The following is a 13,533-nucleotide window of genomic DNA, read 5'->3' as shown; positions in this document are numbered from 1 at the left end:
TATTTCCCCCCCACACCTAAAAACCAAATGAGCCCAGGCACAACATGCTGTAGGAGCACCAGCTCACCAAGGTGGGATCGAGGTCTTGTCTGATGCCAAGCAGGCTGAGCTAGCTATCAAGACCTTGAGAAGTAACTCACAAGATGAAAGCTGCATGCTTGGAGCTGGGCTGATACCAACCCCAAACTCTGCAGCGCTCCCTCGGCCCCAAAGCATCTGAGGGGACGAGCGTTTTGGGCAGGACCTACCACCGCCCACTTGAGCGCACGTGCTGGGAAGAACAAGGCCTGTTATCAAGCAGGTAGTAGATTTTGGGGGGTTGGGTTTTGGATATTTTAAGACACTCCTCAGATATAGCTGATCTTTTCATTACAAAGGGATAAAAGCAATGCAAGTGCCAAGATTTCCTCCTTTCCACTTGAGTGCACTGGTGAGGTTCTTTTTTTATACAGCCATTTAACTAGTCTGCTCCCTGATGTTCCCAGCTCAGCATCTCAAGCCCCCGGGGATGAAGTAAGAGGAATGCCCCACTGCTGTGGGGCTGCAGACTCCCTGTTAATCACGGGGCCCACTACAAAGCCTGGTCAGGTGAGCAATTCCCTCCTACCAAAGTCAGCAGCAGACAAGAACATTACAGAAAGCTGACCCGAGAGCCCACAAACCCTGGGTCTTCCCAAGATTTCAAAACACCATCCCTACAAACACCTTGAAGAGACTCTTCTACTTCCCCCATGAAAATAAAAACCCCAAACCCACCATGCAAATAATCCCCCCGAGCTATCTGGAAGTCTACCTCCAGTGTACAAGATGGTACTAGTTTACCTACCGGGGGGGGGAAAACTAATAAATCCAGTAATAGTTTTTGGATACTATTTCTAAAAGAGGAAATTTTGAAATTCTCCATCACTGAACACAGCTGTGTTGTGTCAGAACTGCAGGCATGATTACCACTGGAAACAGCTCTTTGATGACTATCACACTGGAATATCTACAACAAGTAGAAGCATGGAAAAAAGAAGTGCTTTGCCACCCAGTTTCAAAACAAAATGCTCAAGATCACGGAATAATATATAAGGGGTTGGTCAGGGTTGGGGGGTGTTACAGTAAGTGATCTCCCAAATAAGCCTGGACTGCTGGAAAAGAGTTCAAAGACTGAGGCTGATTTATTTAAAGTCTAAATAAAATCAGTTTGACATTTCTGTTCTCTTTTACAGTTGACAAGCTTCCACCATTTTCCAAGCTTCAACATCAGAAAGCTTCTGAGAAATCACTATGCTTTACCCCAAAATTACCTGACACCCTCCCGAAAGGCTTGCACCTGCAGTCTGGCAGGCTACAGGAGTCAGCCTCTCAATATTCCTGGTCCCATTTGACAACTGTACATGTCTACAAGTAGCAGCTCTCTAACCTCAGAGCACAGTTGCTTTGTTAGCAGCTGTCCTCAACCTCTCATCAATGTTGATGTGACAGCCAACATAACCACCCTTCTAGCATGTGGCTAAAACCCTTGGGTTACTCAAGGGATACTACAGGTGACAACAGCAATCTCAAGTACATGCTTTGCAGATGGCTTAGTGCTAAGAGTCTGTCCTGATATTACAAAGGGTTTAAAGCACAGCTGGTGCTGCCACAAGACCTCAACACAGGCGTATGCAGTTATCCTTCACTTACAGCCTCTAAAGCTTGATGTCACACATACACACAGAGCCCACCTGGGAGTGGGCATGGAGGGGAGCCAAATATACTCCTACCTGTGCAGCCCAACAACAGACCCAGCACAGCAAGGTCTCTACAATTATTCAATAAATTATAAAAGTAATTTTATTTTCTGATCAAAGCACACTGGTAGCCACCAACAAGCAAGGTGTTGTGGTTAAGAGATTCATAAAATCAGGCTGAAACGGTTCTTCTCAGGCAGGAGCTTAGAGGGGCTGCAACCCAGGCTGAACTTTGGGAGGTTACTTCAAACCAGAGACAGACAGAGACATGAGATGTGACTGCTTCAGCCTCACATGCCAGACCCCATAAACCAGCTAACCCACAGGTAGAAATCACAGCCCGACTGCCAGCCCACAGAGAATCACTCAGTGCGGCATCACCAGTGGCAGCAAGTGATGAATTTGGGCCCTGAGGACACGAGTGGGAGGTCTGGGTCTGACAAGGGCTGTGTGATTAAGGACAATGCTCACAGCCCAGCTTTCAGAGTTATGGTGAACTAGCAATCCAAGTCTCCCATCCCATCCATCTCCACTGGACATTATTTTCTCCATGTGCTGCTCGCAGAGCAATCCCGCTTTTCATTTCCGTGGGAAGCAGCAGCCTGGGATTTTCACTTGCAGACTTAGGAGAGGCCAGGAGATCCTCCCCAAGCCCCAGGCTATAAGAGAAACCCTACTTACTGCTACTGAATAAGCCAGAATTTTTTTCAGCAAGCTAACAGTTCTGATGAGCAAATGATAGTTCCCAAGGTTTAAACCTACAAAAGTAACTATCCGACTGCATCAAACCCAGCAATTAATTCATTCTTCTGGTAACTCAGGACAAGCACCACAAATAGCAGCTGGTTTTACAGCAAAATACCACACGAGCTCTCTCCATCCCCCAAAATAAGCGCTCTGCCATGTCTAGTATTCCCAGAGGCGTCACGCAGCAGCATCGGTGTCTCAAGACAGACGCAAGACAGAGCAATGGGAGAAAACCCGGGAATTTAAAGGGTATGTGGGAAGTGACAAAGAGCTTTATGCAGACTTTATATAACTGCACTGAACAACTGCTGGCCATTAAAAGCCCTGATCTCCCAACCGCACGTGTTGCAACCTGCAAAATGTAAATCAAGCCTTCTGGAGACCAACTAAAATAGAGTCCCCCCAGGGCTCTGCAAATACCACTGGCCAAGTCACTGCGGTGTGGGGCCAGGCTCAACCCGTCTGCAGGGCTTCCAAACACTATGCATGCCATGTAAGACCAGTCTGAGTGCCGGAAACACTCTCTCCCAACGAGTTAATTACCATTTCTGAGGAGTTTTTTAACATTGCAGCTACACTATGCAAAGCTTCATGCCTAAAGTTTTAATAGGCAAATGAACAGCATCTTCCTACTGCGCTAAATGAAACACCTGATTGCATCCCAGTGGCATAAACTATGGGCTTAGTTTTAAGGGAGGGCTATAAAATATGCCTTAAAAAAAATAGGTGCTTTTCTGTACTAAAAAAATAATACCTCTTCTCTGCTACAAACAACTGGCAAAGCAAACTGAAGCTGAACACAAGAACTGGCATTTTGCCTGGATTTCCTTGCAAATGCCTTCAAATGGCAGTCATACCCCAAACTATGCTCCGCAGACAAAGTATATATAACCAAGCACCACCGCTCTCCTCAAAGCCAAATAAAGGACTGAGAGGTCAGAAAAGGGGGGAGGTGAAGGAGAGGGGCAATCCATTTCTCCTCATAACCAGCAGCTTTATTTTATACATACATATAAAAAATGTTAGTTATTTTTTTATTTTATACGTACAAGATATCATCCAGCTTGGTGACAGAGGTTCTAGGCTGGCGTACAGTAGAGATTTCAGAAGAATTCAAGAGGAGGAACACTCAGCTCTTAACCATAGTCCATTCCCACACACACAGCCATGTTTTCAAAGGCAACCAGCATTTTAATTTTCCTCCTTTGAAGGCAGGCTAGGAGAGGGCTAAAAACAGCTCCTCTTCCAGTGCAACAAGAGAAGTGGGAATTGATTTTTCCTGCCTACCAGGTAGTACTTAAGTCACAGCTGAGGTCACCGGCATCATCGGTCAAGCACATCTCCTGGGCATCGTCCCTGGTGAGATGCAGCAGGCCACCAGCCCGCACTGAGAAAAGCCAGACCAGACTGCTCCTAGCTCGAAGGTTTGTTGATAAAAACGCAGCTGCTCTCAGCTGCAACAGGGCCACTGCAGAGCCACGAAACAGCCACCAGCATGCTGAGGACGCTGCCTCTTTGTTCGAGGAACAAAACACCGGGATCACGATAGCTGAAAATCAAGCAGATCCCAGGCAGAAAGTAAAAGTGGTAGGGAAAAATGAGAGGTGGCTCTAACAGGGATGGTTGGGAAGACTGAGGCACATGTGAGAGTGGCTAAAAGAGGCACGGAAACAGTGGAAAGAACAGAAAACACACTGAAGTTAGACCTGCAGAAGGAAGTAGTGAGAATCTGCTGCAAAAAAGATGCATCTGAAATGATACAAGCCTTTCCCCAGCATCAAAATTACTCTACGCACCTTCACACTATTTCTTTTCCACTTCTTCCAGCGTTCAAAGGAGCATCTGTAACACACAGCTTTGTTTTGATGCATTAGTGGTCTAACCAGCAGCTCTGTGCTAAAACATAGGCACACAAAGTGCTGCAGAGATGCCAGAGCTATCCCAGTGCTCCCAGCAGAAGCAAACGACACACACTATAAAAATAATGTGATGCTCTGGCTTCAAAAATAAAAGAAACCAAAACCCAGACAACTAATTACAAACCATAATGCCTCAGCTTCCACCTTCAATTTAAAAGCTGGCGGTGGTGCCAGAAGTCCCTTATTCCTGGAGTATGTGGGAGCATAGGGGAGGGCAGTGTTAGGGAAAAAAAAAACAGTAAAAGAATGGTTGGGTCAAGTCTAAATTAGAAATAATTCAACCTGAGGAACTGGGGGAAGCAAGGGGATGCTTTTAAGAAAAGCGGAAGAAAGGACACAGCGGTGCTCCCAGCTCCTCTTGCACACAAACCTCATCACCCAGACACCACCCTGAGAACCAGTTCAGCTCCCCCAGCCCTGTCTCCAAGCCTCTCGGGTGATGACACTTACTCAGGGGTCTTCATAGCCTCTCATACAAAGAGAAACGGCTTTTTACAGCTCCAGATGTTCCTTGCAGAGAGACTGGTAATTACCTCAATTCCCCTCTCCCCCGGGAGCACCCTAACTTCTAGGAGCAGACCTCCTTTCCAAACACGCCCGGGATCCGAGCCTTTAACTCAGGAATACTCACCCACGGCTGGATTTTTCTACACCCAGCCCCGTTTAGTCTCAAAACTAAGGGTTCTTAAGCTTCTTTTGAACTGTAAGCTGTAAGGAGATCCAAAGGTACCGCTAGAGCCCACTCTCACACATTGGCAACAGGCCTTTTGCAGGCTCTTCCAAAACATGACACTGATCTACACAGACCCAACATCCCTAGTCCTCAATCAGGGCATCCCAAACTGCCAAAAACTCAGTGCAGGGTGGTATTTGTATGCTGGAAGCCCAGCGCTCACGCTGCAGGTCCCGAATGAGTGCAAAGCAGTGCTAACTATTTAGGATACCAGTGCTTTTAGACATAAAGGCAGCTACAGCACAAAACAAGGATCCAGGTTTGAGCACACAGCCTAATCCTGGAAGACTATGCAGAACCAACTGCATAAAAGGGCTCTGTGTCCCAGAACGCATTCATGTCCTGCCGAGTACACAAATACTTGTCAAGCCCTTTGCCTCCCTCTCTCTTACTGATGTCAATAATTAAGTGTCCCGCAGACTGTGGTTTGCCATGGGGGAACAAACCAGGGGCATGCAGAATCCAAATGCGGCTCTCGCACAAAGATGGCTTGAGGCCCTCACAGGAGCAGAGCAGTGCTGCAGAGGAGTTTGGGGCATTTGAGACTAAAGCAGCACTTCTTGGTACTCTACAGTTCTTTGACAAGCAGCAAGCTGAGCGATGCATACAAGAGGCATACAGGAGTATTTACTGCTTGCACAGCATGTGGCAGAGGTAGCTTAATGCCTCACTATGAAGTTTCCTTAAAACTAAATCCTGCCCCCACCAACATGCCTGTAACAAGCTTCCTATTCTTAAAATCTTTATATTACAAAAGCTTTCCGAAAAAAAAAAAAAAAAATTAAAACCCCCTCAACTATCTGCAAGCCAAACAGGCAGCTGCTTCTTAAAACCTTGTACTGTAGTCTAAACACACGCCAGCGCAACTTCACAAAGCCATGAGAGCCTGCAAACAAACCCGAAACCCAAGTGGTTCCCAATGACCATACTGCAGTGTTAGGGTATTTTGAAGATGCAACTGTTTTCAAAGAAACACGCACAACTGTTTTCACCCAAACAATTACCTACGCTTGAGTGGTCTATTTCTTTTGAAGCTCCTAACTCAAAGAAACACTTTAGGTCAGTGAGACTCTCTTGGCTGCCAGGTCAGATGGATGCAGTCTGCAGGTGATGCCTGGTACAGGACTCCCCTGGTACAGGGCTCAGCACCATCACCTCCACCTCAGGAATGCAGGCAGGAGCTTTCAAAACAACCTATTTACAGAGGTTTTGCAACATGAGATCCAGCTCCCCAAGCCCCAACACAACTTTTCTCCCCTCCAAATCACACTGCAAGTGAGATGCGTTATTGGTGCTACAACTTACGGTTCAACAGCTGCTCCTGAATGGAAACCATGAATGGTTACACTGAGGTTTGGGGGTTTTTAAGTTCTTACTTTATTTAATGAAACGAGGATATAAGATGTGGTTTTAACTTTCCATTGGCTGGCTTGTCTTCCAAACCAATTACCCTTTTTCCACTTCAAAGCAGCTCAAGTAACTGAATGAACAGAGGGAAATGAAAGCGTGTCCACAAGCCAAAGTGAGAGCTGAAGTACTTCAACCCAAAGAAACCTATGGCAATGCCAATTAACCAGGCAATTCTCCTCGTTCATTTTCTGACCAAGGTTACGGGTTGCACAGCAATGCCAACTGCTCTCTGACAAACTTAACCTGCTCGGTACGCAGAGGACAGTGCTGCCCCAGTGTAAGGGGATACAGAGCAGATGTGCCTTAGTGCACAGACACGTTCTCCTGCAGCGCTTACTGCTTGTCACACCAGCCTGGACGCCAAGCCTGGTGTCTGGAAGACCTCGGGATCAGACTTTCCTCGTGCACGGGCTGAGATGCACTCGCCGTGCTGCACAGCGGAGCGAGGTCTGCCACTCGCCAACCACGGGCACAACCAACATTGCTCACCAACGAGCAAACCCCTCCCGATGCTCATTTGGGCTTTGCCTCTGCGGAGAAGGCTGAGATTTAAGGTCATAAAGCACTGCTCATGCTACGATTATCCTCAAAGGAAATGCCAGCAGCTGAGGGGCAAAGTGCAGGGCCAGACCCTTGTCTGAGGCCACCCCACCTGCAATCAGGACCTCGCAGCAAGCAGACCCAGCGTGGCCGGCCTGTTTCCCCCCACCGAAACCCGCTTCGGCCGCTTGACTACCCCAGGGGCACGTTTCCAGCCGCCTTTAATTAAACTGTGCCCAAGGACCAAGCGCAGCCCGGCGCGGTTCCACACACACCCCCTCCCCCCACACACAGAGCCTACAGCCACCCACACCTGCCCACCCACACAAGCTCCCCTCTCCCCACACACGCCCCTACTCCGCCCCTCCATAACCCCCCACACAGCCTCCCCCACCCCTCCCCACGTACCCCCACACAGCCTTTCCCCCTCCTCCACACACAGCCCCCATCTACACCCACTCCCCCCTCCCGGTCCCGCGGGCTGCCCGCTGCCGCTGACTTTGGCGCCCTTTTCCCCTCAGGGCGGCCCTTACCCAGGTGGAGGGTGAGGTTGACGGCGGCGGGATGCTGCACGCCGGCCAGCATGGTGCGGCTCTGCCACCAGGTGGCATCGGCTGGGCTGTTGTAGTCGGTGAGGAAGGCGGCGCCGTGGCGCAGGTGGGGCTGGGCGGCGTCGCAGAGGTGGCAGGACTGGGTGACGCCGGTGACGCCGGTCTGGACGCAGTACTCCTCGGCCGGCGTCCCGCACGTGTGGGTGGCCAGCACCGTCGCGTTGAAAGCCGCGTTGACGAACTCGGGCATGCAGCGCTGCGGCCGGCCGCTCCGCTCCTCCGTGCACTCGTCCATGGCGCCGCCGCACCGCCCGGGAAACCACAACCACAGCACCGCCAGGCACAGCGCCCGCGCCCGGCGCTCGCCGCCGCCTCCCATGGCGCTCAGTGCCGGCGGCCGAGGGGCAGACCGAGCGGCGCGAATCCGGCGGGGCGGGGGGAAGGGGGGGAAAAGGGGGAAAGGGAGGGGAAGGGGGCTCCCTCGGTGCCTGTCGCCGCTCCGCGCCCGGCCGCGGGCTGGGATGGGATGGGCCCGGCCCGGGCGAGGCGAGGCGGCGCGCGCGGCCGGGGGCGGGGCCGGGGGGCGCGGAGCAGGCCGGGAGCGGAGTCCCACCGGCGGAGCAGGCTCGGGAACGGCCGGGAGCCTTCCCCTCCTTTCGGAATGCGAGCGCTTAAAGGGGCGATGGCGGCGGTGGGCCCTTCCCTGAGGGGAGCGCTGGTTTTCCGCCCGCTGCCTGGCCGCGCTGCCGCGTTCTCGTACCTCAGCGGGAACCGCGGCTGCCGGGGGTCCCACGGGAGGGGTGTCCTTCCGTGACAGGGCTGCCAGGCCGGGCGGGAAGGTGGATCTGCCTTACAGCACCGCTGGCCTTGCCTGTCGCCGGGCGGGAATGCCCGTGTCCGTCCCCCGTCCCGCCGTGTTCCTCCCCGCCCAGGCCATCCCCACGGCCCGGTCACCGCCGCCACTGCCCCGCCAGAGCCTGACTGAAGCCGCCCATTTCATTATCGCCGGGGCTTCTCGTTGTGGGGAGAAAAAAAATGAAAATAAAAATCAAGTTTCTCAAGAACTGTGGGAAAAGGGGCTGTGCTTTGCCAGCGCGACCATCCTGAACCACGCTATTGTCCACTGTTCTCCGAATTTTAGTGAAATTCTGGGTATTGCCATGTCCCAGCCCAAGCCTCCGAAGTGCCCAGAGGCACCCGCTTTGTCAGAGGCTGGGTGGCACCACCAGCGGCTGCAGGCTGGGTTGCGGTTCTTCCCTCTCCCCCTGTGACTTTGCAGGTGGAGGAATCATGTCAAGATTAATCCTGTAAAACCCAGGAATAGTGTAAAAGCAACACTGGTTTTATAGGAGAAGGTGCCTCCAGGAGCCTGCTTGGAAACGGGGAGACAGCTCAAATGGGATAGAAACAGGTGTGAGAGCCAAGGAAAGGCTTTGTAAACTCCAGCCTGGTTATATTCTGAAATGCAGAGCTTGTGGCCGGAAGAATACAGTCTGCTCCATGAAAAAGCCACACTTTCTTGTTGTGAAGCAAACACGTGTATTACAGCTGTAAAGCTGACCCTTTGCCTTGTGCATTACGAGTGCACATGAGACTCTTCACAAGGTCCGCACGGCACGTGCTCTTAAGCAAGCCTGGGAGTGACAGTGTCGTAGATGTCGTCATCACATTTGGTGCTACACATCGATTCCTCTTTCTGCCACCCCAACAGAGGATTAACCTGACTTTGATGGAACAAGCTGCTGTGCCAAGAGTCATCATCCCCCCCAGACACCCAGCAGAAAGGACATGGGTACGTTCCAGAGTCATCACTGCGTTGTTATTGTTCAGGCTGGGATTACGCATCTCCAGCGGAAAGTTTGATTTCCGCTGCTTCCCCCGCTTTCCTCAGTCTCAAAAAACAAGCTGGCTGCTGTGCGAGCAGCGCTGAGCTGATGCTGCCCAGGCAGAAGCTCTGGAAACAGGGCATTGATGGAGCTTCCCAGGTTTGGTAACAGCCTGACAGCAGGGCAGGCAACAAGGAACAAGGGAGAAGCAGTTTAGTGCCTAAAACCAGTAACTTGCTTAAGTTTTTTCACTGATCATTTTCCAGCATTTTAAAGTCCATACATAGGACCATCCTCAGGCGGTTATGTGAGGTCCTCCCTGGCATTTCCAGTTTACTGAGTCTAATAAACTCTGAGAATGAAATACCTGCTGCTATTAGGTGTTTATGATCAAGATCCACTTCATACTCTTAACTGCACTTTCACCTTTGGCATACATATTTAAAGCACTCAGATTGTGTGATGCAGTTATATGTCCTGTGTGATTTAGTCTGGGTGATCCTGCTCTGGCAGGGGAGTCTGACTTTGGATGATCTTTCGAGGTCCCTTCCAATTCCTAATGTTCTGTGATTCATTCGATAAACCTACACTCATCTAACTGAAACTTGAGTTAAATCTCATATCCCTATAAATACTGGATTTGTACTTTCCTTTTCATGTCTTAGCCACTGAAATACTCTATGAAAGCATCGCAGAATATTCCCATTAATCTTTCAATGGTTTATGGAAAGGTTTATGGGGAATATTCCATACTCCTTGTGTAAAATAACCTTTTCTCACAAGTACAGAGCCCAGATAACTTGGAGCTCTAAGTTGGCAATGCTTACAGGAATGAATAATAATAAAAATACCATGGCCCATAAATTCCTAACGACTGGAAACTCCCAGGAAGCAGAGTGAGTCATCCTGCACAGCAGGAGTGGCCTGAGAGGAAGGAAGGAAGGGCTGTTTGATAGGTAGGATGGGCACAAGAGCAGACCTTCCAGTTAATCAGCTGTAAAATAAGAATTGTGTTTGTGGATAAGGTTTGTGGCAGTGCCGGGCTTAGGCAGCGTGGTCATAATGAAACAGCAGGGGAAAAATGACGGCTGCGGCTTCAAAAGCAGGCACAAGTCTCCAAACACCCGCTGCCCTGAATTGTGCCAGTCCCAGTGAAAGCAAGTCTCAAGAAAATTTGCTTTCTTTTTAATAAAGAGATGGTCAGGGAAAAACTTAGCTGTATAAACTGTAGAAAGCATCACATTACTACTGCAGTTCTTTTTTGATTTACACAGATTGGATTAAATGAATGAGAAAAGCGGTGAGAAAGTAAGACAAAAGAGAAGAAATGGGGACCCCCCCCCCACAAACCCCACCAAAAAAAATGTAACCTGAGAGGAAATAGTCTTTATAAAAGCAGCTCTTAGAGGAAATTGTGTCAGCTTTCAGAAGGTCAGAGCTCCTGAGGCTGGTGGTCTTGCTCTTCCAATAGACCTGAGAAAAGGAAAAGGAAAAGGAAAGGGAAAAGGAAAAGAGAAAAAGGAGAGGAGAGGGAAGATGAAAGAGGAAAAGATAAAAAGAAAGGAAAAGAAAAAAGAAAAGAAAAGAAAAGGAAAAAGAAAAGACAAGGAGGGGAGGGGAGGGGAGGGGAGGGGAGGGGAGGGGAGGGGAGGGGAGGGGAGGGGAGGGGAGGGGAGGGGAGGGGAGGGGAGGGGAGGGGAGGGGAGGGGAGGGGAGGGGAGGGGAAGGGAGGGGAGGGGAGGGGAGGGGAGGGGAGAAGAGGGTATTTTCTTTTCTTTTGATAAAAAAAATAATGCAACCATGTGGTGTGCACCCGCAAGCGATTTGAAGTAACACATCAAGCTGCCATCCTACATACAGCAGCTCAAACCAAGTGCTGACACACTTACACACTTAAGAGATTTGACCTATTTGGGGTTTATGAGGTCCAGAGTGTTTTGGGTTGGTATCAGGGACAGCAAGCACTTTCACTTTCAGCCTTCCCATACTGAGTTAGCTCCAGCGGTTGAAACACTAAGGGAAAGCTGCCAGAGGGTTCAGACTCTGAAAGCAGAGCTTGGTTGCTCCACGGGCATCAGTTATTGAAGCAGGTTGATAGAAGTAACAGAGAACAACAGAGAACAACAACCCATGTTTGCTGGTAAACTGAGGCAGCTTGAGGACCCCCAAATCATAACTGCTGTACACCCCAACATCTCATTACTAGTAGGTACATGGCAGCTTACACTGAGAAATGAAGGAGGGAAGAGCCTGGAGCTTGCCATCAGCTCTGCAGAGCTACTACCCACCGGAGGAGACATGCAGGCAACCTTGAAATGGTAACTGTCACAGTCTGGCTGGTTTGGGCAAGGTAATAAGATGCTTCCAGCAGTTGTCTGACCTGCCCTCTGTCACAGGCCTGCTTCCCACAGGCCCCACCGCTCTTCGCAGTGGATGCAATCAAACCCACAGTAATCGCAGCAGACATCCCTCCACTCCCTGGCCACCAAATAACCAAGGGCACTTACAAGAAAGCGAGTCAGTAGATTCACCAAAGAGTCAGTGCAAAAAAGTCCAAATTCAGAAAGGCTGGGCAGTGAAATGCAAATGTTTTGAAAGGTGGTGGTGCAGAGAAACCACACTGCAGTCTCCAGGGACACATCGGGGACCACAGAAACAAACCTGCTCTGAAGTCTTTCTTTCCATGAAGATAAAAACCAAGCTTTAGGCTTCCTCAGGTTTCTATCTGGGTTGAAAACTTTAATTTACCAAATAGGATTAAGTATTTTGAGTCAGTCCCAGCAGGGATAGTATCTGTGATGCCAAGGAAGCATGTTAACAATTGCAAAGTTAATTAATGGATCCGCTGCGTTTTTCAGATGTGAAAAGCAAATGATGGAATGGGATTTCGATTCTGTTCCTACCAGCTGGGAGCTGCTTCAGTCTCAGCAACAAGGACAATGACAGCAATGCTTGATTTCTCAAGGTGATGTCCTACAGACATGTCAAAAACCAGAGAGAAAAGCTGTATCATGGTTAAAAGGCCTCACATTTTCTTTCAACAGATGGGGGAACAATGTTAAGGACCAAACAATCTCCGTCAGCATGCATTGCAACAACTGCAGCTAAGGACTAACATTACAAATGTGTAAGAAATGCATCTCTCTATTAAAACGAGGTTTAAAGCCAACCTGTTTAGAGATGTCCTTCAGCCATCAAGGGTAGCTGTGCAGAGAATGTGAATCGGTCTGGTAAATGTCTGAGGTATGCAATGTCAGTGAAAGGACAGAGGGAACTGTACTGCTTATTAAATATTCATACCTATTATGATTTTATGGAAGCAGAAAATTACTGTCATCTTATAAATTGAGATCTGTAATCTTACAGACAGAACCCAAAAGGAGAGCTACTCACCATGCAAACGGAAGGTGTTTTATAAAGTGGTTTGTTTAAGTTTGACTTTCTTACTTGCTCTTTTGCAGATTATCCTAAATAATCCTGTGGGTAGGTGAAGAAAAGAGTATCTCTGACCCCAATCAGAGAGGGAATCTGCTTCTTCCAGGTTTCTGCAAACCCAGGAGAAATAAAAGACGTCAGCTGATTGTTATATCTCTTTTCTGAAGTGGGTTTGGGATGTATCCTCTTTTTCTCTCTCTTTAAGGTTGTAATGTTGGGAAGAAATATGCTGAAACCAAAATAAAACATGAAAGGACTGTGCAGCTTTTCATCTGCCATTGGTGGGTGCAAACCCAGCCCATCCTTTTAACAGAAAAGACATTTTGGTTAATGACTGTCCAGTGCTGCATGTGAAATAATTTCATCATCTTTGATTCCTAGCAGATGCAAATTTTGTGTTTTATCTTTATTCTCTCTTTTTATTCTGCGGTGTAGTCCTGTGCTGATTTTAAGCAACCACATCTTGCAGCATACGTTAGACTGTGGCAGTATCAGAAGGACCCAAGCCAGCCTTCCCCTCCCTGAGTCCTTCACGCGCCTGCCCAGCACCACCATGAACCAAAGCCTGCCCATGAGGGCACTGGGAAAGGAACACATGAGGATGGGTGATGGAGCCCTGGGACAGGCTGCCCAGGGGTTGTGGAGTCTCCTTCT

General features: G+C 49.3%; 1 protein-coding gene across 1 annotated transcript in view; it reads right to left on the bottom strand.

Annotated features, from left to right (window-relative positions):
* LAMC1 (laminin subunit gamma 1) overlaps positions 1-7,997 on the bottom strand; it is a gene marked incomplete at its 5' end in the record, with an annotated part of 67,672 nt that extends 59,675 nt beyond the window's left edge. The window contains one exon of the mRNA XM_084266453.1: positions 7,601-7,997. Within this exon, the coding sequence (XP_084122579.1) occupies positions 7,601-7,997 (397 nt within the window). The remainder of the gene's footprint in view (positions 1-7,600) is intronic.
* Between the last annotated feature and the right edge of the window lie 5,536 nt (positions 7,998-13,533).

The sequence above is a fragment of the Gallinula chloropus genome, assembly GCF_964237585.1.
Source record: "Gallinula chloropus genome assembly, chromosome: 6".
Classification (NCBI taxonomy): domain Eukaryota; kingdom Metazoa; phylum Chordata; class Aves; order Gruiformes; family Rallidae; genus Gallinula; species Gallinula chloropus.
Note: the sequence above shows the minus strand (reverse complement) of the source record. Positions and strands in the feature narration are given on the sequence as shown.